The following is a 23101-nucleotide window of genomic DNA, read 5'->3' as shown; positions in this document are numbered from 1 at the left end:
GCGAACGCGGGGCCGGGCCCCCCGCGCCGCCCCGGCGGGGGAGAGGCCCCGGGCGGCGCCGGGGCAGTTCCGGGCCGCGCCGCCAGGGGGAGGCGCAGGACGCGGAAAGCGCGGGGCGGCGCGGCCGGGTCACGCACCCGCCTCCGGGGCCGGGCGCCGCCTCGCCCCGGCGCTCGGTGCCGCAGCGTTTGCAGGAGTCACCGCCCCCAGCGTGCGAGCAGCGCACCGCTCTCGGCTCTTGACACGCCGCGTTTGCTTACCAGCTTAAAAAACTTCCTCAGGTTCGCTTTGGGGGTTTTGCTCTCTTCCCTTCTAGGTTTCACTTCTGCGGCTTCTGGGCTCTTACTCTCGTCTTTGCCAGGAGCCACGGCTTCTAAAGACGTGTCTGCTTTTTCATTGCTTACGATCTCTGCTTCTTCCGATGCGTTCTGGGGTTATTTGGGGCAAATATTAAGAAAGCAGAAAAAAATATTCAGACTTAACCAGGGAGGTTTTGGGTTTTTTTAACGAGGTTACAATCAAAGTGCCTCAGCGCTCCAGTAAGTTGGTACATCATGAACAAAGGTGGCATGAAAGCATCCTCAGCATCACTGTATCTGTCCAGGTTTCGTCAAGAATTTGATTCATCCCAATTCAAAGGAAGTATATAAGCTGGTGGGATTTTAAGCACTTGTTTAAACTGAAGAAATACCCTTTCTTGAATTGCAGTACCAGTTCCCAAACACAATAATTTATCTTTGATTATGATTTAAAAAGAAAACAAGCAAAATTACTTACACCTACAGTAGTATGTGCCACAAATAGATGACGCTCAGGTAAAACCAGCAAAAACAAGAAAGATCATACCCAGGAGTTTGCACACAAAAGAAAGAATAGGATTAAGTAATTAAAACACACCATGGACTACTAATTGTTAAAACTCTTTAGCACCCTTCTTAGAGAGTGAAATACAGCAATGCAATGTCCCAGCCACAGCGTCCTCAGACTGGCCACATTCACAGCATTAGCTCCTCTTCCCAGTTGCAAAGATATAAATGACTTCTTGAGGTAAAAGGTAGTTAAGTAGCTCATCTGTTACTTCCCTTCGTCCCACGGGTCACAGTCACCCTCTTTGATAGTGATGACCCTCATTTGAATTCAATAAAAGCGGCTGGGTACTCAGGACCCTTGCCTTTATAGAAGGATTTTGGGTCCCACTGAGCTTTTGTGAATGACTGGAAAGTTCCGTCTATTGTAACAGTACTTCAACCAGAGACATGTGGTTTGTAAATTCCTCTGAAATATGGATCCCCATAAGATTTATTGATTAATCTCCTGCTTGTCTCATTCCGCAGCCTTCTCAATGCTATCCTGGGAACGCTCAGTGTGGTTAACTGAACAAGACCACCTGTGCAGTGCAGACTATGTGAACAGGAGGCACATTTCTGCTATAGGAGGTGGAGGCACAGCTGGGCAGGAGGCTGAACATGCATTTCCTTAGCTGACTCTTCTGCCCTGGTAAATAACGTTCTTCTGTGCCCTCAAGAACTACTAATTTCCATCTCACTGTAATTGTATAAAGAAGTATCTTCCTTTCTGCCATAAATAGAAGCTATTATGCTGATAACCAGGTAAGTTGACCTGAAGCAAGCCCTTTATCATTCTGCAGTTTATTGCAGAAAGGTGCAGAACCTTATAAAAGCTGGGTAAGTTGCACCCTCAGCCTCCAATACTGAATCAAATGGAAGCAGTTACCATAGGTATCGGTATTTCAACACATGCTGCTGCTTAAAAACCAGCATAGTTACAGCTGAAATGTATGCCATGGTTACGAAAGGAAAGAACTGCTGTAAATAGGTCTTAATTATATTTCACAATTTTTACTTCTACTTACAGGAACTCACATGTAATACATACTCAGATATTTTGACAAAATTAATTTTAGCCACATGAACATGAGAACAATTTAAAAGATAACACCAAGGATTCTCTGCAGCCCCAGATCCTGACTCAGAATGGCAAAAATGGATGCCTCCCCCAGCAGCAGCTTACAGTACTACTGCCCTCGTATGGTTTTCCAATTGTCTTCAACTCAGTGATTCCCATGTAGTATCTTTTAGTTTAATAGCCCTTGATGGATTTTTTTCCTACAGAAATTTAGCTAAACAATTTCTGAATTGATAGAAATTCTTGACATCCAACAGCATCCTGTGGCAGAGAACTGTACAGCTGAAGTATGCTTTTTTTAAAAGTACTTTTGTTTTGTTTGTCACTAAATAATTTGATACTCTTTACTGCTTTTATTTTGAGCAATAACTGATCTTTCCTGTTCACCTTTTATGTTACAGTAGTCATTCCGTATGCTACTGTCATCTTCTGTTCCTCCAACTCCCTTCTGAGCCAAAGAAAAAAAATCCTAATTTATGTAGTTCTTCATACAAAAGCCATTCAATATATTTATGCATTTTTCCTCTCAATATTTTACCATTTAGTTCAGTCATGTTCTTTTTGAGTTGGGGTGACCCCACATGCAAGATGGGGACTCGCCATGGACTTCCACAGCAGCATGAGAGATTTTGCTGTGTTCTTTACTCCTCTTTTGTGGAAGAAATGAGCATTTTGGGGGTGGGGTAGGGGGGAGAAGAATGATGAGGTAATAAATATTCCTTGTCCCCTGCTGCCAGAGATGACTGCACCACAGCCTGCTTCCCCATGGAATTGTAGATTTAATTTATATTTATGAACATTTTTGAGATAATCAATCTATAATAATTTTAATCTATATTTCTGCCTATTCACACATACATATAATCAATTCACCATCTATTTGCTTGAAGGAAGTGATTCATTGCATGAGTTGAAACAGTGGCTCAATAAAGCAGCAACCTCGCTTCTAGGAGCTCATCATTCAAAGATTACAGTTTGGGATCATATTACTGCTACGCTGTTACAGCTGCAACCCAAATGAGTTTTGTCTCTCAAGCTATGTCTATGCAACAGCGTTAGTGTCACTACTGGTAACAAATGCATCTTGGGGCGAGATGCCAAACTCTGAAAAGCACTGTCTATTTAAATAAAGAGCTAAGTGATAGTCAACTATTCAGAGAGATAGATTTGTTTGAAGTAATCAGTGACTTTTTGTACATTTCTTGATGGATTCCATAGGAGGCTTTAGGAAAGTTTAAATCCTGTTTTAGAATACCTTATTTTTAGTTTGTGTTTGGTTTTTTTCCTTCTTTTTTGCTTAGATATCCAATGTACCTATGCAGTTACTTTAATTTGGTACTATTAGGTATATCAGAGTTGTTGCAGAAGTTACAGGTTATCTTGTTTGAGATCTTCAGCTTGCTATTCAAAATTTTATGATAAATTTCTTGTAATTATCTCTGGGAATCATTCTTGTATACCCATCTCTGCCTGTAAGACTGAATTAACTGATGTTGAAGATTTTCTTTTATGATTTTGTGATCTCAAAGATCTCTCTGGAGGCCTAGTCCAACCTGCTCAAAGTTGCTAAGGAACTTGTCAAGTTGAGCTTTTAGTACCTCCAAGGCTGGAGGTTCCACAGCTTCCGTGCAATCAGGTCAGGTATTCAGATATGCTGGGACAAAAGGAAACTCCAGAGACATTACAAAATCCTCTCAAATAAGACTGATCAAGGCGACAGATTCTTGGAGACTGATGACACGACCATGGTATATTGTGTACTTCAGAGATGCAGGGAATGCCTGTGCATGGTCTTTCAGTAGAAGGGAAAACCCCTTTCAGCTAAGAAGGTTTTCTGACATACTTTTAAGAACAGAGTTTTTAATTTGTGTTCCTGTTTCCCCTAAGAAATTGGAAGAAAAATTGCTATTTGTGCATTCAAGAGAATCTCCAAGGTGTTTCTGGCAGGAATTGAGAGTGTAATAGGAAGAGCTTGACAAAGATAAAAAGTCAATAACTTTGAATGATGTTATATTAACCTAAATGGTTCTCTAGAGCAATGGGCTTAAGTTACTACTTTACTTCCCCTAGGAGAAAGAGAAAAATTATATCAAGTTTTGTGACTAGTTTTAGGATGAAACTGCAATTTGTATATAATAATAATTTGCAAACAGCCCAGCTCTATCACCTTCATGAGTCTTTAATGCTTAAGTGTTCTCATAAATGTAAGTTACCACCTTATACCTATAAATTGCATCAACTGAGGTTGCTGGATTCGTGGGTCTAAATTCTACCTCCGGTTTCCTTAGACACAAGTTGTAATAAATTCAGCCTAAGTCAGCAGCTATTGTTATGCACTACAGAGTATTTTACTTTTTACTAGGCTCTTTGTTTCACTATGTTTGGGAAGCATTCTTCCATCTCAAACGACAGCGTCCCTAGTTTTCTCCTAGTAACAAGCTTACTTAAAACAGTTACAGTGGAAAGTTTGTGTCTACTGTTTGAGTCTTCTTCTGGTTCTTGTTTTGGAGAACTGTTACTACACCATTTTCTTATCTAGGTTCCTGACCATATGAAGCGTTGCCTTATGAGAGTGTAACTTATTTTGTGACCTGGGTAACTAAATAGGATAGGAGTTTTCCTTTTGCTTGCTGCACCTTTCCTCAAAACTGAGATAAACACTATACCCTGCTTTGATCTTGTGCTAGAGTCTGAATTGGCACTCTCCACTGCATTTCATTAGACTCAAGGAACAGTTCTGTTTTTCCTGGATCATACCTTTTTAAGAAAAAAGAAAAGCTGCTTCATAATAATATACATGAGAGATGACCTTTTGCTCAAGAAATTTCCACTTAAAGAGCAGTCATGCTTGAGATCTGTTCCTGCCACTCACAGGCAGGAAGCAGAGAGGGTTAGAGAGACTTTAATCCACCTTTCTGCCCTCCTTTGCCAATGCAAAGATGACCGAGGTTGCTGCAGTTAAGGTAGCTCACCTTCAGCCATCAATGAGCTCTCGGACCTCCACCCTGAAGCCCCCTGTGACCTACAGCTGGTGCCTGAAGGTGCCACTCAGCAGATCTTGAGTTATAACAGCTCAGACTATTAACTAATTAGTATTAACCCCTGTCAGCTTATAGTTAAACCACACAGATCTGTAAACAGCCCAGGAGCATGGTTCTGACTCATAAGTCCTATTGGTTTTATTCGTTGGGTTGAGGAGGTCAAGGGCCCTCCCTGCTGTAAGGATGGCACCTATGCCAGCAGTCAGGTTGTGAAATGGCTCCCAAAAGCCCATTGCTTATTGTCCTCCTCACTCCCTCAGTCAGGGGGAATTGTCGTTAAAGTTTCTTCATCTATTTAATCCAGCAAAATAATAAAAAAAAAAATGGCCAGAATCTCCTTCTCTCCTGCCTGATAGGTGGTATATTCCAGGACGGGAGGTGGTACATTCCCCGTCCTGGAATATACGGGAACTTGATAAGTCCTCTGTAAGTTTAACATTTATCTCGCACACTCCACCCAAATATTTATCTTTGCTTTCCTGTGGCAGAGTATGGTTGCAGGCTCAGCAATAAAAAGTGTTATTCTGCTTCACTTAATAGCTAACCAGTTTGCTGTTTCTATTATCAGTGCATAAATACCCCTCAGTAGAAAGGGCATGATTTTTCTGTATGTATTGCAACAGAATTACAACAGCTTAAAATTCTAGTTTTTAAAAAAAATATATCCACTGTTAAAGATAATACACAGTAGTCTAAATAATACTCCCTCAATCACTTTCCTCTATTATTTACTGTCATGCTTTGATCAGATATAAATGAAGCATCATGTTTCTCTGCCCTGATCAGATATCTACAAGGTCTTGAAAATCAGGTTTCCAACACAAATATATGAAATTACTAACTAATTTTCTATTAATATATGAAAAAAATGCTAGTATGACAAACGTTTGAGTAACAGTTACGAAAATTCTTGTGCAGACTGATCAGGAAATGGGGCAAATACAGTCGAAGTGGTTTCCACCTGAGGAGCTGAATAAAGATTTTATTTCTTTTTCTTTTACATATTTATTCGTCTGCAGTCAGAGCAGCAGCATTAACTACAGTGTGTTGACAGGCACTTCATTAGCTTTACTTTGAAGTAAAAGCTCATCAGAAAACAGATATTTGAGAGACTGCCTGGAAAGAGAGAAGCTGGATCTGAATCCTGGATCTATTGAGTGTTGTGGTTGCTATTTGTTAGTTCAAAAAGAAAAACTACATGTGACAAGTATACACCTGTTTGGAACAGTTGCTAGCTTCAATTCTCTATCCTAGCAAAAGGGCAGTACATTAAGGGTGCCAGAAAGAAAGATAAAATCATTGCAGAAAAAAAAAAAAAGACAGAATCCTCAAACCAAGCTGAGTTTGAGGCTAACCTGCAGTCTAAGGACTTTTTCTTTACATCTATCTTTTTTTTTTTAGCTTCAAGCTGACTGGGTCATCAAGGTCTTTCATCAAAAGAAATATAATATTATTCCCTGTCAAGAAAATCCAGTAAAGCAACATCAGCCTTTTATAGGTAAGGATTCAATGCTGAAACCTGCAGATTTCTTTTTTTTTTTAAATCCTTAGGACCAAATTCAGTTCTCTACTGCAGAAATTTACTCCAGAAAACTTGCAAAAACATTTGGTCTGGGGACAATTCCAGACCCAAGAAGTTCTAACTAAGCAGAAATGGCCTCATTTTACAAAGTTAGAAGTCAGATTTCACGTATTATTGTAGTTCAGTACGTTTGGGTAAGTGATTTAACTAACCCTTAATATTTTTGGTAGCAGCCAAAACCTGCTCGGAGTTGTAGAGAGTTCTCTATGCTTTCCATTCACTGATGTAAGCAGCTTTGTTTCAATGATGATGTAAGATAAATTAAACCCAACATTATGAACAAACAGAAGTGAAAGACAGAATTTTGGTACAAGGGTTATACCGTTGAGATGTTTGAGATCCCAGAACTTCACATGAAGATTGTTGTAAGGTTGAAAAGACGCAGGGTAGTTACCTAGACCTAGTTTAACTTAGCTATAATACGAGATACAGGGAGCTGGTGTTCACTGTGGGCGGAACCTACATTATACAGAGCAATAAAATATCTATAGCTACATTAGTTTGAGTTAATCTTTCAAAATAAGGTTTTGAAATCTTACCAAAACCTTATCAGATTTTTTTTTTTTTTTTAAACCAACCATCACCACCAATTGCTCAACCCCTCCCCGCCCCGGAGTGATTTTTCACTATTCGTCTGCAAGGAAACTTTCCTTTCTTACATACTTTTTCTTTCTTTCTCAAATACACAAAGGGCCTTGTTACTTCATTATGAAAATACTGAACTTCAGACCAGATTTATTACTCTCAGTTTTACACTAAAACTGCATACAACTATCTGCCAGAAAGCCCTTTTTTCTTATTTCATCCTGATGTTCAGCATACATCCTGCTTCCCATCTCTGTTTTCAAATAAGCCAGACTACTCAGACAGAGGAGATTTCCGTAGCAATAATAACTGTATAAAAAACCTCCCTCTCCCTCTTCTTCACAACTTTCCTCTCATTCTAAGTACCTGATTCACCCCGTTCCACAGGAAATTAAGTCCCAAGTAACAAGTGTTTCAAGCTTAGATTGTTTTCAAACATGTTTACTCTGTAAATTTCTAAACACCTTTTTTTAATCTAAGTAACGTACCCAAACTGTATCTCCAGTATCACTGCCCAGTAGGGAAAATACAGCTAAAGAAGCTGCAGGGCTAGCTACTCTGCCAGCATCTATGTGTTTGGAAACATTTCATTTCTGGGATTTGAACTTGAACACAAGCCCAGGAAAGCAGTTATTCAACATACAGTGATTCAGTAAAGTTTAATACAGCTCTTCTCTTAAATGAAATGAGAAAAAAAAAAGCCTTCAGCTTATAAACCACTGAGGATCATAGAAACAGGAACCACATTTTCAAAATTAGTCCTAATTTTAGTTAAAATTGTAATTTAACCTGAAGAAAAATATACCTTCCCAAGCAATCAACTTCAATCCCCAAGCTTAAAGACTGATCCACTCTGGTATGAAACTTTTTCTATTGAGTAAGAATAAACCCACCAGATCCCAGGTTTTCAGACATGTAGAACTAAATCAAGCAGTTCTCAAAAATGAAATGCGTTTTTCTAGCTGTATCTCTATTAAAGATATAATTTAGTAAAGAATACTATAATCTCTGCAGGATTTTTAACAAGTGTGTTGAATTGACAGAGTAATATTCCTTCTTCCATAATATCATTCAAAAATAGTACAGACAGGTTTAACGACTACAGTTTTATCAGATTCTTCTGCAGGAATCTAACTGTGTATATACGTGACCACTCGAAGCTCATGGATGCATTTGTAACTGCATATATCGTTTATACCCCTCATGCATTTAGCATGTAGGACATGCTCATCTTTGCAGATTTGACTGCTTCACTGTACCTCTATCCTCAGCAATAACTCTAGACGCTGCGTGAAGATGGAGCTGGGGGATGGACCAGCTCCAAAATCCAGACATACCTTTTTCCAAAAGAGCTTGCTCAGTGGCATAGGAGCGGACGATGCTTTCTCCTTCGTCACCTCCTTGGGGGCTTCAGTGGCCGCTGCCTGCTGTTGGGCTGCAGGCTCGGGGGCTTTTGTATTCTGCTTAGTTGTCTGCGGCTCTTGAGAGGAAGGGACATTTTTGTCTGATTTTACAGAGGTAACAGGCTGCTGTTCAGTGCTCTAGAAAGAAACATGAACACATAGGCTATTGGAAACATGTGAAGAACAAGACAGTTGGAGAACATTCAATCATCACCTGGTACAAGAGGTAAGCGTGCAGTGGACCACCATTGCACAGGACACACCAAGCAACAAGGTGCAGCTCATGAGCTGCATTGCCCTGTCCTTGCAAATGAAGTAGTGTCTTGAACAGAGGAAGCAAATTATATAGCAACCCACCTTTCATAACAGAGATGATTAATTGATTAAGAAATTGAAACAGTGTCTTTGAGACTGAAAAAGACAGTGAGAATAATTACCCTTTGACTGCATTATTCATACAGATAACTTGAATCATCCTACTCACTTTGGTATTAGTTGTCTGTTGGGTCTCTTTTGCAGCCTGAAGGGAAACAAAACAAAGACAAGTCTGTCTCTAGCAATGTCAGTGCTCACAGTTACACAGTTCAGGAATTGTCTGTGTCACAAATTATTTTATTTTTAGTGAATGTTTGTGAAAGTCCTGGCTCCTGCAACCATGGAAACTGATCTCTGGCAGAGGCGAGGCTGCCTGAAGGGACTGCCAGATCACATCCTTCTACCTGCAGCAGCATTGCAGTCTCGTGTTGAATTGCTTTGTGCTCACACTACTGTGCTTGCAGTCTTCAGCTTGTTCTTTAAAAATATATGTATTTACATATGCATTCCCAGCTTCTTCAGGTAAGACATTACACAGGGTTTTAAGATATTAGCAGAGATCTTTTTCTGAGCTGGGCCTGTGTGTACAACTTTCAGTTCACACATAAGCCAGAGCTGGGTCTTTTCTACTGGGGGAATTGAATACCAGTCAGGGAGATGCTAACATCACCTTCAAAGCGGGAGGCTTTGCTTTCTGGGATACAAAACATAGGCAGATGACTGCCTGGAAATGAAGGGCACAGAACAGCGGTGGCTTTATAGCTTAGAAGCAAGAGTTGCAGCTCTACAAAGAGGAGCTCTGCAGGTGCTAGAGGTTTGTTTAGTCCATCCCCTCACACTTCAGTGCATTAGGTGGGATTTACTCTTTTGTAAAAAAAAAAAAAAAAAAAATCATTCACAGTGATGGGTCTCCTGGTTTCATCAAAATACATGAAGCCAGGAGGAATCCAGTTTGTTAAACTCCTTCCTGGCTGACTGGTACTTATTTATATCAGTATCTATTGACCCTAACATCCAGCATAGCTTACACTGAAGATGAGTATGTGAGCTGTACAAAAAGAGGAGCAGCAAGCCACAAACTCAAGTAAATATGAGCCCAGCACCCCTGGGTTTAGGCAGCCTGCTGCAGGCTTTGCAGATTTCTTGAAAGAATAGGCGAGAGTAATTTTGCAGGAGCCAAGAACTTCTTTTTGTGGTTAAACCTAAAGAACAAGATCCAGAGCAAGTGGTAAAAAGTAGTGTAATGCCACAAGCTGACTTCAGTACTAATGCTGAAAATAAGTGATTAACCCTTCCAAGTCAAAGTCCCATAAATAAGTACACTTATACTGCAAAACTGGCATGCAATGCAAGGCAAATACACATAGATGGGAATAAAAGGACTGACCGGGACCCAGCTGTCAAATGCCATCCAAACTCAGTCTTTGGGATCAAATGGCCAAATGCCATTCCATCAGCTTATGTTATGGATTTATATTAGGATGCACATTGCTGTTTGAAAACACCATTCACAAGTTGCTTTAAAGTTAGTATTTATGTAAACACAGGACACCAAAAGACAATGTTTGTTAACTTAATACTAAATCTTTTCTTAACTAAGGTACTGAGAAGTGCATTTTGGAAGACTTGGAGAGACAGAGCTTTCAGAGAGAGTGAAGTGCTTAAAATTAAATATGACTACATATATTAAAATGATCATTTCAAATAAAGGAATTCATTACCTATTCATCTAGTTGATACATCATGCTAAGGTATTTTGAATGAAAAGAGATAAACAGAACTTTTTTTTTTACTAAAGGTGATAACTTCAGGGCTTGCCTGTCACAGCACTGCTCTGATTTGAATTTCCACTTTCAATCAGCCTTACAAGCAAACTGTTGGCACCATTTTAATCTCTCTCCTTTATTCTTAACATGTCACGATACCCCACTTATTGCTTCTGTATGTGGAAAGAAAGCTGTGAAAATAAACTTAGAAACAAGACAAAAATATTTAAAAAGTAATGGCATTTTATAAGACAGATTTTATTACTGTAAAAATTCAGGCCTGTTGCATTCCTTCAAGATAACTGCTTTCATTCCAGACCAAAAGTCTTTATAATTCTATCAAATAACCTAATGAAAACCAACCAGCTCTCCCAACAACTCATTGCGAGATTTTGAACTATTGTAGAAGAGACTTAGCACCTTAAAAAAATGCTAGCCAGGTATGTTTTTTTACCAGGAAGCCCCAGTTCATTACAAACAAGTAATTCATACTTTAATTGTATTAAATATCAAAACTATTAGCTATCAATGTAGTATATACAAGATGAGATCTTAACTTTAAGCTGTTGGCAAGAACTGTAGACTTAAAACCATTGGGAAGATTATTATTCCTTCAGTAATATGCAGGTGACATTTTTATCTCAAAAATGAGACAATGGAAAGAACATTTTTGTTTTGAAAATATCTTATAGAACTGCCTTTGCCTTGTGCCCTTGATTATAAAGCCCCCTACTCACCAGAAATTCCATGTGGGTGTTTTGAGTGAGCATTAAATATTAATTACTTTCCTCCCCCAGTGGAAGGGTCTTTGCTTCTGCATTCTTTGTGCTAAAAAGCTACAATTCTCTGCTTCCTCGCCACAGAACATCATGGCAGATTATCTTCTTCAGAGAATGCAGAAATGCCCAAATATGGACCTTGAGACCAAAGCTGATGAAAAGTTTTCAGTGATTTTTTTTTTTAAGATAAAAGCTAGTGTCCTCTAAAACAACCATTCGCACGAAACGTGTGCATTTTGAACAACTTGAAAGATCCTTGAAAACGAAACTTTTTCCATCCAAAGTAAGCTTAGAATTCAGGCAACAATTACTTTTCCTGTTTTAAGTGAAAAAACCCTATTTTCTGAAGGAAATTCCATGTTCCAACCTTCTCTGTACCATATCAGATGCCCATTCACCAAATCACCAATGTTAACTATATGGCAGTGCATGTTAAGGCAATGTGGACCATAAAGCCTTAACTGCAGTTGGACTGAGCTCTTAAACCTGTTCTACAATTGCAGGCGCTGTTCATATCTGCATAAGTCATTGTTTGTCAGTACCTTTTATTTTATTTTTATTTTAAGTGGCCAAGGAAGTTTAGTCAGCATTAGTAAGTGTAACTGGGAAGCACACAGCAGGGAAGGTTAGAGGAATTGTTTCAGAATCCTGAATTCACAGATGGTATAATGAGAGAAATGTTGCACATAAAGATTTTTTCCATAATGCCTGGCACAGAAACTACACCAGTAGTTTTCAGAGCACTGCACAGCTGGCCAGATGCTAATTTCAGTTACCAATTAAATCATTTCACTCTGTGACAGGAGCCATCTGTTACTGCTCAGGGTTCTGCTCTTGCTAGAGTTTCATACAGACCTTATGCCTAAAGAGTTTACTAAATGTACTGTGTCCTAGCTTGGGACTCTCTGCCTTCTTTTTCTTGGCTCCTTTAGTTTGGGATTCTGCCGCTGTCTTCGGAGCAGGTTGCCCACCATGGCCTTTTTCCGCTTTCGATCCCTTTTGTACAACAGCATTTGAAGTTCAGTACTTATTGCAAAGTTCTTATTTGATTCATGAAAAACATTCAAACACTGATACATGTTGTATAAAAACACACATTTCCCTTTTGCCCTGGACAACAAATTGTTTTCTTCCAATTACTCAGTTCTCCTTAGACTTTCTTTCACATGAGTAGTGAAATAAATATAAAAGCTAGGGCAATCCAGTTGACTCAAAATTAGACCACAATTTGCCCCCCAAATTCTACATTAAATTGAGACCCAAAGCCCACAAAGACTGAGACTTCTTTACTTCACATTCATGAGTAACCAACTGAATTTGGGGTTTATAAGTTTAAAACAGGCAGATACATACATTTTTGAAAATACCTTCATTCTTTTTATTGCAGTATTATAGGGACTTTAAAATGTTTTGCATAATGCATTATTTAGGAAAAGGGCACTATGAATATTCATGATATATGCTACATAAAATATTTCAATTCTGCATTAATACTCATGAAATAAGTTAGAAATAAAAGTATAAGAAAAATAGTAATGATACACTGGTACTGAAAGTGTTGAATCAGAAAGCGCTGCTTCCTTTTCGTTCCATTCTAAATGTCTGCAGAAGGCACCACATTGAAAAAATCCACTACAAAGTGCTATAAATTTAAGAAAAACATTGAAATTGATGTCTTGATAGAGAAAGCAGTATCAGGCTGTTTTTAAAAAGACTACCTGCAGCTCAATGCAGAATAAAATTACCCTGCATGGTGGGAAGGGTAGAGGTGAGCCTACTCAAATACATGACTTTTCTACAAGTCTCAGAAAACTTGTGTAACATTTGCTAAAATGTTCCATTTAACTTTTCACAGCACTGGAAGAAAAATACATTTCCAAATTCAAGAACCACTTCAAAATTTCACCATTCAAGTTTCCTCCCCCCCAAACTTCAACACAACCTTCTGGATTTATCAGTACAGGAAAAAAGCTTAATTTTTCATGTTATGAACAATAAGGTTTTTTTTTTCCCTTCCTTCCCCACCATTTTCACCTTTTCAATAGTAAAAAAGGAGGGGGACACAAAGCCATAAGTATCCAAGGTTGCTTAACTGAGCTTCAACATAAACAAGTTAACACAAAAGTCTGTTCTATGGTAACTGCGCTGTACACATGCCCATAACATGTGACTAATCACAAATAATACGGGGTAGCATTCTCCACTCTTCAGTGTTTCACAGCGTCAGGTTTTAAAGCAGTAAGATGCCTTTGTGATAACCTAGTACAAAGGAGGACGTAGTATTTCTTTTACTTACTGCTTGCTAGTATCCTGGACTTCATTCTGATCTCCTTTAGGCAATTTCTTTCCTGATTTAGTTAAGAATCAGGCCAATATATAGTGAAGAAATACAAATTTTAAAAATTATATTTCAATGACAAATGACTCAAGTTCCACCCTCTGGGTACTTAGCTTGCCCCTTTGCATTGTTTTCTTTTACACTTGAACAACGCAAAAATAAAAGCTTCCAACCAGTAAAAAGCTTTAAAATGAGTTGACAAAAATTTCCAGGTACTATGGAAGCATGAAGAGACCCAAACTCCAAAGAAACAATCAGCCTACAGTATTTACGATGTGAAGTATCAAGCACTGTGGTTGACCACAACTAAAAGGGTAGGAGGAAAGGTCCAGAGTACAGAATGTAACACACTGAGCACGTGAAGTCGAGATCTTGGTTTCAAGATTGTTTCATTCAGTGCAGTTACACGCTTCCAACAAAGTGCTTTGTACTATGAAGAGGCTGTGGTCAGTTGGATCAAAATTGGCTGTTTTCCCCTGCAGTACTCTGTACCATTCTCAGTATTCCCAAAGTGATGCGGGAACAAGTCAGGATCTGCTACAGAAGGGTCAAATAGATGGTCTGGGGCGGATCTGATCTGAATGCCATGTTGGTTAGTATAAACTTGCAAAGGATCAATCAATCCAAGAAACTATGACTCAACTCATATTAAACCTCCTGTGTTTACACGGATGAAATGACAATCCTTAAGGGTGTGCCCAGGCAGCTGAAAGCATACAGGTCTTCAGCCAGCTGATTAAAGCCAGAGGCATCGCTGATGACAGCATGTTGCTACAAAAATCACCAAGTTCAGCTTCACTGATGCCGCACACCTCTGCATTTCAGCAGGAGGGAGTATGCTGCCAGGCTCTGCAAAGCTGAAGTGGGCTGTGGCCGTTTCTCAGATTTATGAGAAAGCTTGTCTGTCCTCTTAGCCATGAGTGCGCACTGCTGAGAGACACTGGGAACGTACCACCCCTTGTGTGATAAAACCCAGCTCCTCCTTGCAAAGGGGGTGCACGAGCAGACAAAATGAAAGTGTGACCAAGACTCAAAGGCACAGCAGCCCCCCTGCCAGCCAAACCCTGCAAAAGCCCCATGGCGCTCAGGAGAGGCTCAGACTGCATGAAGGGGAAAGCCTCACTTAAGAACACGTCTTTACCATTAAGACAGGAGTTATTTCTCAGGAGAAATAAGTGACCATTATTTCATTATACATATCAGCTGAAAAATCTGCAGCTTTTCTATGAGAGTTGAAAAATCAACCTTTTTAACATATTTTTCCTTTAATGTAGTGAAAATGTCATTCTTTGTATCAGGAAGATAGTGAAGATAAGGAATTCTTCGTAAAAACCAACTTCCATTTAACCTCTACATAATGAGTTTGCATATCCTGCTAGTCATCTGGATTTGTTTACCCTCACAGGTGTGATAGCAAACCAAACCCCAACAGCATATTTGTTTCCAAATTACAGTACGCCCGCACCAACAGTCACCTGTTGTAGAAGCACATGGGTGCGCTTGATAACTCAGGTATGCAAACGGGACTGAACAACCGGATTTTTCAGAAATTGTTGAAAGGGCTACAAGTCTCACTGAAACAGTGCAATTTGATAACTACCTTTTCTGGATATCTTGGAGGACCTTAGCCCTGATTGATGATTTCCAGAATTATTGAGCTATAATCAGGGAGTGATCTGTATCCCCCATGTACTCACCAAGCTTTCTGGAAAGACTGACTTCACCACTTTAGTACCAGGCTATATAAAAAATTGAACAGGACGAAAAGGATAAAAAATAGGATAGAAAAAAATGTTAATGCCTATAGTGATTTTGGCTACCCAGTAGTTGCATGGAAAGACCATTTCTTTTTTAGGGTTTTATTCTTTATATGTTAATTAAATTTTATCACAGGCATTGCAAGAAAAACGTTAGTTATTATGGTCATAACAATGTGTAAGGACATTTAATCTGCAAGTTCCCAGTTATGCAGTCAGTGATATGCCTGTAAGCCACTAAAACACTAGAAGAAAGAAGGCAGCTTAATACAAATTGTCTCACTTCTGCTTCTGTTGAAACTATTCTAAGTTTTGGCACTAACAGAACAGGAAAAAAGGGGAAAGGAGAAGTCTTTAAACTCCTACATTTTTCCATTTTAGAAGATTATGTTTTCAACTTAATTTTTATAGTTTGTTTTTCCACTTTTTTACAAGTTTGTTTTTGATATTTTCAACATCTCTAATAGCAAATGAAAGCTATAATAACGAAGCTTTTCTGAATTCACATATTAAGGACCATCACTGCTCATGGGTGCTAAAAAAAAGAGTTTCCTCTTGCCAGTGGAATCCAAGAACAAATGGTTTGTAAAGAGGAAAGCAAGAGGCCACATGTGCCTGTTACGTGGAGGAGTGTTTCTCAGACTGGACCTGTACCTGTCCAGCCAATACAGATTTCAGTTCCCAGTGGGAACATCACACACAGTCAGCCTGATGCTGTATTAGAACAGCTTGAGTGTTTAATTCACCCCACTTAAAAAACCTGATCCTCATCTCTGTATGGAAAGGGAAGAATCCTGAGCGGTCAGGGAAGAACAGCTCTCCCTGCAAGTCCCAGTCCTGCTCAGAGCAGCTCCATCATCTTCCTGAGGTTTCAGCTGCTGCATAGGAACAGCCCAGAAGCCCTGACTGTAGCACAGTCCATACAGGGGTGCTTCAGCCAGAAGAGTCCCAGAGAGGATGTGTTGGGATCTCCTTCTGCTTTTTATAGATTTCAGTGGGAAGCTGATCCTTGCCGGTCCTCCTGCACTGCAAGGAGGGACCCAGCAGTAGCTGTGGATGCACTGCAGGGCAGGAGGGTGGGAGCAGGCTCCTGCGCACCCCCCCGTGCCCACCTAAGCCACAGAGCTGCCACGGGCAGGGGGGCCTCGTGTGTCCTCCCCACCAGGACACGGCAGCTCCAGCAGGTGTGAAGAGAGATAAAGGAGACATGCATATACACAACTGGAAATGAAAAACCAGAAGCTTTGCACAACTCTATGAGCAAATAGTTTTCTGTGGACTAAGGAGGATTTCACTGCAGGGACCTGTAGTTTTAGATCAAGGACAAGTCAGAGTAACAACCAAAAGCATTACCAGGTCATCATCAACCTTGCAGAAAATGCTGCAGTTCAGATCTTGATTGTAACATATGATATGAAGAATTGCACTGTTTGTGCTCATCTTCCTTTCAAATTTATTCAGGGGACTTTTTAAAAAATTATTTCAAATAACATCATCAATTGGGGAAAAAGCAACACAATGAAGAGGAAATACCTGTGTCAAAAACATCTAGTGACCAGTGACAGAATGAGGAATCTGCCTACCTTATCTTCAGAATCACTTTTGGCTTCAGCTTTGCTTGGGGAGACCTTAAATGTATTTGAGAAAAAACAGACAGTCACATCCAACTCAGTCTTTCAAAAGATCAGAAAGATCATGTTTGAAACTAGCATTTTTTTCCTAGCACAAAGGTGAAAGAAGTACAAATATTGCTTTCCTCCATGTGGGAAAAATTATAATACAAACGTTTCTCAAGAACAACTTAAAGTCAATGGCTAAAATGAATAATATCTGGACCAAAGATATATTATTCAAGCTTATACATCCAATTAATCCATAAAAATGAACTTCTAGAGATATTACAAAATAAAGTTTCATCACACAGAAAATCCTTAAGACAGCTACATACCTCCAGGTGTACAAGTGTCTATGCAGAAGAGGAAGTTTCCAGAGTAGGTCATCATCATTTGATCATAACTGCACTGTACCTACACATCTCTCTATCACTCTTCAAGTCATTCTCTAAAGGCATCTCTTTGGCTTCATTACTTCTCAGCACCCGTGACAGCTTACATGTTACATTTAGCTCAACATGTCCACATGGGATTTTTATAAGCAATTTAAAGCCTAGCCTAGAGATGAAAAGGAAAGGCAAAAGCTTACCAGTGTTTTAAGGAAACTCATGACGGAGTTGTCTACTGCAGCAGCTGGTTGGGGGTTGTCTTGTTTTACCTCTGCCTTTGCAGGTTGCTCAGCAGTGGGACCGTTGACACCTGCCGAGTCCTGCCGTAGGTCTTTTTGGTTGCAGTCATCTATCTCCTAAAAAAAAGGGGGCAGAGTTTCCTCAGTCCTAGCTTGCTTAGTTTCCAGTGGAATGCAAAAGTAACATTTGTGACTTGCATTATGTTGCTCTGAGAGTCACAACCCTAATTCCAGCCATACTTCTCCAGCCTACGCATTCAGAACAATTAAGCATTTATACATCTCTTTTCCCTCTTCTCTAATATATTCAGCATTTGCCGTTGGTTGGAGGAACATTGTTCTCAGCTACCAAGTGTAACAAACAGAAGTAAAGTTGCACACGGCATCCCAAACAACACTGCTTTTCTCTTTTCAAGGCTGAACTTGTGAATAGGAACAAACGCCGAGATTTTGGCCTTTGACAGTTCAGTGTCTGATTGTACCATACAAAGATTGCTTCCCATACTCTCTATTCTGCAATTCCAGAAATAATTTTTATCGAGCAAACACAAACTTGGTGCAGATTAAAAGAAGGAAAAAAGCAACAACCCAAAGTAATTCTTCTGAGCCAGATAGAGCTGCCTCCTCTCTTCCTGGAATAACAGTTCCCAGAGCCCAAAAATACTTTTCCAGTGCTCAAGCACTCACAAGTATGTAATATTAAGTTACTTGTTTCTCTTTAGACACCTAAACAAGGGTCTGTTTTTTAAAAAAAGACTCTTATTGGACCAGATTTGGAGAGCTTGGCATCCTTTTATACTGAATTTGCCTGCCATTCTGGCCACTTTTGCCTTGAGCTTGCACACGTAAAGCCAACACAAATGTTGTGCAGGAGAGAGAAGCTTGAGACAAGTCCCCATGTCCCATTCAGCTTTTCTTTTTTAAGAGTACTACATCTGGCTAGTAATGTCAGAGTGTTACCAATAATCCTCCTCCCTTTTGTCTATCTGTCTAAGTGCAGGGCTGGATCTGTCAATTATTATTAAATTGTGCCTGGCACAATGGTGACCTCAACTTTGGTAGGGGATTTGAGACATTATTGAATGGACAATCATAGTTGTGCCATAATTCTTCAGCAGAAGTTACCATCCCCAACTACTTAGACAGCAGTACACATGTGGTCACTTAGGAAACAATGACTAGAGAAGCAGTTGGTAGGATACTAGATGCCCAGATTACTCCAGAGGAAAAATCAGGACAAGAAATAAAACTGATGAGCCTGTCCAGGTGTTTCCAGTAAACAGCATCTTTGAATCACTGCTCTCAAAGACTGTCTGGAGGTCTAAGTGACACCAAGGGGTTTTTTCCTAACCTGCCAATTAGACATAGTTGTTCTGTGCCATTTTTACTAGGTAAAGTTAAAGTTGTACTCTTGAGAACCTTTCCCTGTACTGGGTGATTAGAAAAACCACAATATTTGTATAGGATTTGCAGAGGACAAACATTCCTATAGGTCACTAAAAGGAGTAGACTAAAGATGCATAAATGTTTTAAAACGTGAGAGCACTAATTTGGCATCAGGAAATATGAGCATGGCGTGACCAGTCTCCACGCAGCATTTAAGGAGTTAAAATACGCAAGGTTTTACTTGCAAGAACAGACTTCTGTCTCATTCTCCACCCACCGTTTTCCAAGTTTACCCAGGAAGAAACACAGCACAGTAGTTCAGAGTGCTTCAACAGGCTATTTAGAAGTTTCTTACAAGGGTCTAACACACCACTTTGTCCAGCTGCCAGTTACGGGCCAGAGTGGCTCCAAGAACAATATGTCCCATGCAGAACATGCATGGCCATGCCAGCTTCGGCAGCCCTGCTTCCAGGGTTGCCATCTAAAGAGCTCTGGTCATAAGAAAAATGCTGGCTCTATTTCAGATATTAAAGGGGCAACGAAGGCATGAGGCAAGAGACCAAAGAAGCAGGAGGCCGAAGATATGTTGCTAAACAGAACTAGCTTCATAACTGAAGTACCTGATGCTATCAAACTCTTTACTACTTGATGCTATCAAACAAAAACAAGCAAACTATTTTTTACACACACAAGCTCCGATGTTGGGCTGCAGTCAGTTTAGGAGGAAGGGCTCTTTTTGCTAGGCACTGTAGCCAACAGCTGCTAGCAGCAGCAGATACCGCCTGGGACAACTGCAGAGGGGACAGGTACCACCACTGGCAGCACTAGCTGTTCCAGGGTATCTCCCTGCTAAAGCCACACTTTGCCCTGCAGAAGCAAAAGCTATTGCAGACTGTTTAGAGCTTGAGGCACAACGCCATCCAAAAATCCCTGAACTCCAACTTGCAGAGCACAAATGGACCCTGTGATGACCCACTACTGCACGAGAAACCCTACTCCAGGATTCCCAAGACAAGGCTGCCATTAGCTACCAAGATACAACTCAAATCTGGACTTTGATAGATGCTGTGATCCATCTTGCGCTCTCGTGGGAATACTGCTGTAGGAAGGAGCACAGGCTCAGGCCATCAGCATATAAATCAGGGAGAGATAATGTGGAGTCCCACGATATCACATTTTCAGAGCCATAGTCAAATAACCACAAAAACCTCCGTAGCAGCTCACTGCGCAATATGCTGCACAAAGCCCCGGAGGCAAATAATGAAAGAGAACTCCAGAAATAACAGCAGAAAGTCAGTATCAGTAGTTAACAGATACTATGTAAATGTTCAATTCATTTATTTGAGGAGCGAAATTTGGGGGTGATAAACACCTTAAATACTTATACTGTAGCTTCAGTTCAGTCAGTAGAAAAACATATCAAAAGACTGTATTCCTGCCAGCACTTTTGTTTGTATGAATCATGGCTCAGTGAAACATTTCAGGCATATAATTTATCTTTTCGTTGGCTTACATAGTAAATGCTTCATGAATTCATGAATTCTGTCCTTGTTTTAATTATGCTGTGTTCTGAATGTAGTTTTGTAGACCACAAAAATAAAGAGTGGTTCACCAAACACAGAATGTTTGTGCAGCTCTTAAGCTACAACTGTAGAGCCTCTCTCTTACTTACCAGCAATGCTGTTTGTTTTGTGCTGGCACTCAATTCAGGGAAACTTTGCTTTGCTTTTACAGATACTACAAGTCATAATCCACAAAAAAAAAGAAAAAAGAAACTGTTGGAAGCAATATCTGGATTCTTAATATGATTATTTGGTAACAGTTTGTAGTTACTACAGTAACAGCAATTAAATTAGACTTGGTCATTCTCGCACCCTGCATGAGAGCTAGCAACTTTAAAGGGAACAGAAGGCAACTGTGCTGCAAGGCAGAGCCACAGCCTTTGTTTTAGAAATGGAGTTAAAGTAAGTTTGGCAACATATCAGAAGTGTTTAGTTGATATATTTTTTCCCAGAAAAGGTCCTTAACTCCTCTCTGCCCCCAGCATATACTCCTTTTCCTATTTGAAGGATAAAAGGCAAAAATGATAGTCCAGAAATTCAAGGATAAGGTTAAAATTTCACTCTCCCCTGCGATACAGTTCTGCCACTCATTTACACTGAGCAACTTGAACCCCAGTTTTGTGAGTCCTCAAAGATTTTCAGTGGTACAGCTTTAAGCACACGTGTAAAAGATGTACAGGCACTTCTGTTAAACAGGAGACCTGTCCTCAAGCAGGTCCCCAGGCACCAAAAAGCGGTTGTGGGGGCCAGGATCCTGCGAACACTTACACATATACCAAACATAACCTACAGCTGATGAGTGCCTGGGATTTACAGATTATTCCCATTAGTGATGTTCAGGATGTGGATAGGTACAAGCTGAAGACTGGAACAGAATTCAAAATTAATAGAAAGCTAGGCATTATTGATATAAAAAAGCTTGAGCTGAATGAACAGTGCTTCTAGTATCTGTTTGAACTGGCAGAATAAGATTTAGATTATCTTGTCCTGTCCCCAGATGGTTTCTTATTAGAAACACTCTCTTACTTGAGCTTTCCCAACATGACTATTTGCTACCAGCAAATGTTTAACTCTGACTTCTGGTTAAAGCTGCTTCAGATTGTTATTTCATTGCAGAGAGTTTCACACTGTACTACTTCAATAGCACGAACTGTGACCTTTCACACTCTGTAGTTTGCAATCACAGCAAAATAAGAAATTATCAATTTTGCATTTGATTGTAAAAGTAACAATTCTTCCAAGCCACAGCCAAAACAACTTCTTTGTGTGTATTAGTCAAAAATATCTGCAGGAATTTACAGTGTTGAAAAGCTTCAATCTTGTAAGCTACAAACAGAAGTGCCAGTATGCATTGAATAGATTATTCATTCTGAATTATTCACCCTGTTCTGTTTATGTAGTGAATGACTTGATATTGTGCTAGGTTGAGACTATGGATTCTTTAAATGCGCATGTATAGCTGTCTTGAAATACTAGCGATGGGTGCCACTTTTGAAGGGCAATGGTCAAAAGTGCAACTGTTTAGTCTTACAATTGAATCTTCAGAAAAATATTACAATTTGTAAGTTTGTACAAGCAATGTGATCTTCCAATTTGAGGAGACATAAGATAGAGAAGACAAGGTAGAAGAATAGAAATTGAAGATACTTTTGGGGATAACCTGCAATGTCATCTGTGCAAGCAGAGAGCACCTTGTGAACTATGTTCGACACTATTCAAAGCATTAGTGATCATACAGCAGTCTTATTTGTAAGCCTGAACTAGGCCAATAAAAGCCGTTACTATTAAAATGGCATTTACACATAGATTCTGATGAGGGGGCCATGCAGCTAGTTTCTCCCTCCTGTTCCTGACATTGGACAGGATTTTGGCTAGGTCACTAATTAGTGTATACTAGCACCGCTCCAGCAGAACTAATAGGAGTTATGCCACTTATCCCCATCGAGGGGATGGGCTTTTTCAATAGTTAATTACCTGAAAATTAATCCTACAGTATATTTGCTGATATCAAACTTTGCAGGAAGCGTAAAATCTAAACTCATGTCTGTTTTCAGCTCCTTTCTTGATTAGTGTGCTCTCTCAGATAAGTTACTTGATTTCTTATATCACATTCTCATCCTGTAAAATCCATTTTAAGGGACCACATTTCTTTGACTAAAATAAAAAAATCACAATAGCTAAGACTGCAAAAATCGCTACTCCATAATATTCCTTATTCTGGTACGTAGGGTATGCAACAAGCAGCTATTGCTCAAGAGTGAGCATTTTAAGAATGGCACAAAACATGCTAAAGAACTTCTTTAAAACCATCCAGTGTCAAACTCCAAGGTCCTAAAGCATAAGAAACAATTTTACTTTCAGGTATTTTTCCTTCCATTTGTAGCTGGCTGCTGTTCATCATCCTGACAACTGGAGCACGA

At 39.7% G+C, this 23101-nt stretch overlaps 1 protein-coding gene across 5 annotated transcripts in view; it reads right to left on the bottom strand.

The window, feature by feature from the left end:
* The window catches only part of BCAS1 (brain enriched myelin associated protein 1), a 55760-nt gene that overhangs the window by 16461 nt on the left and 16198 nt on the right, over nucleotides 1–23101 (bottom strand). For 4 of the 5 annotated variants that reach the window (XM_087750284.1, XM_087750286.1, XM_087750288.1 and 1 more), the window contains 6 exons: nucleotides 17695–17850; nucleotides 17076–17120; nucleotides 12253–12393; nucleotides 9022–9057; nucleotides 8472–8675; nucleotides 261–428 (listed from right to left, as the gene is read on the bottom strand). In XM_087750284.1, the coding sequence (XP_087606410.1) occupies nucleotides 261–428; nucleotides 8472–8675; nucleotides 9022–9057; nucleotides 12253–12393; nucleotides 17076–17120; nucleotides 17695–17850 (750 nt within the window). The remainder of the gene's footprint in view (nucleotides 1–260; nucleotides 429–8471; nucleotides 8676–9021; nucleotides 9058–12252; nucleotides 12394–17075; nucleotides 17121–17694; nucleotides 17851–23101) is intronic. The other variant, XM_087750287.1, reaches the window with a different exon arrangement.

This window comes from Nipponia nippon, unplaced genomic scaffold (genome assembly GCF_047370975.1).
Source record: "Nipponia nippon isolate SJK-2023a ecotype South Korea unplaced genomic scaffold, ASM4737097v1 scaffold_13, whole genome shotgun sequence".
In the NCBI taxonomy this organism is placed as follows: domain Eukaryota; kingdom Metazoa; phylum Chordata; class Aves; order Pelecaniformes; family Threskiornithidae; genus Nipponia; species Nipponia nippon.
This window is presented reverse-complemented; position numbering and strand designations above follow the sequence as displayed.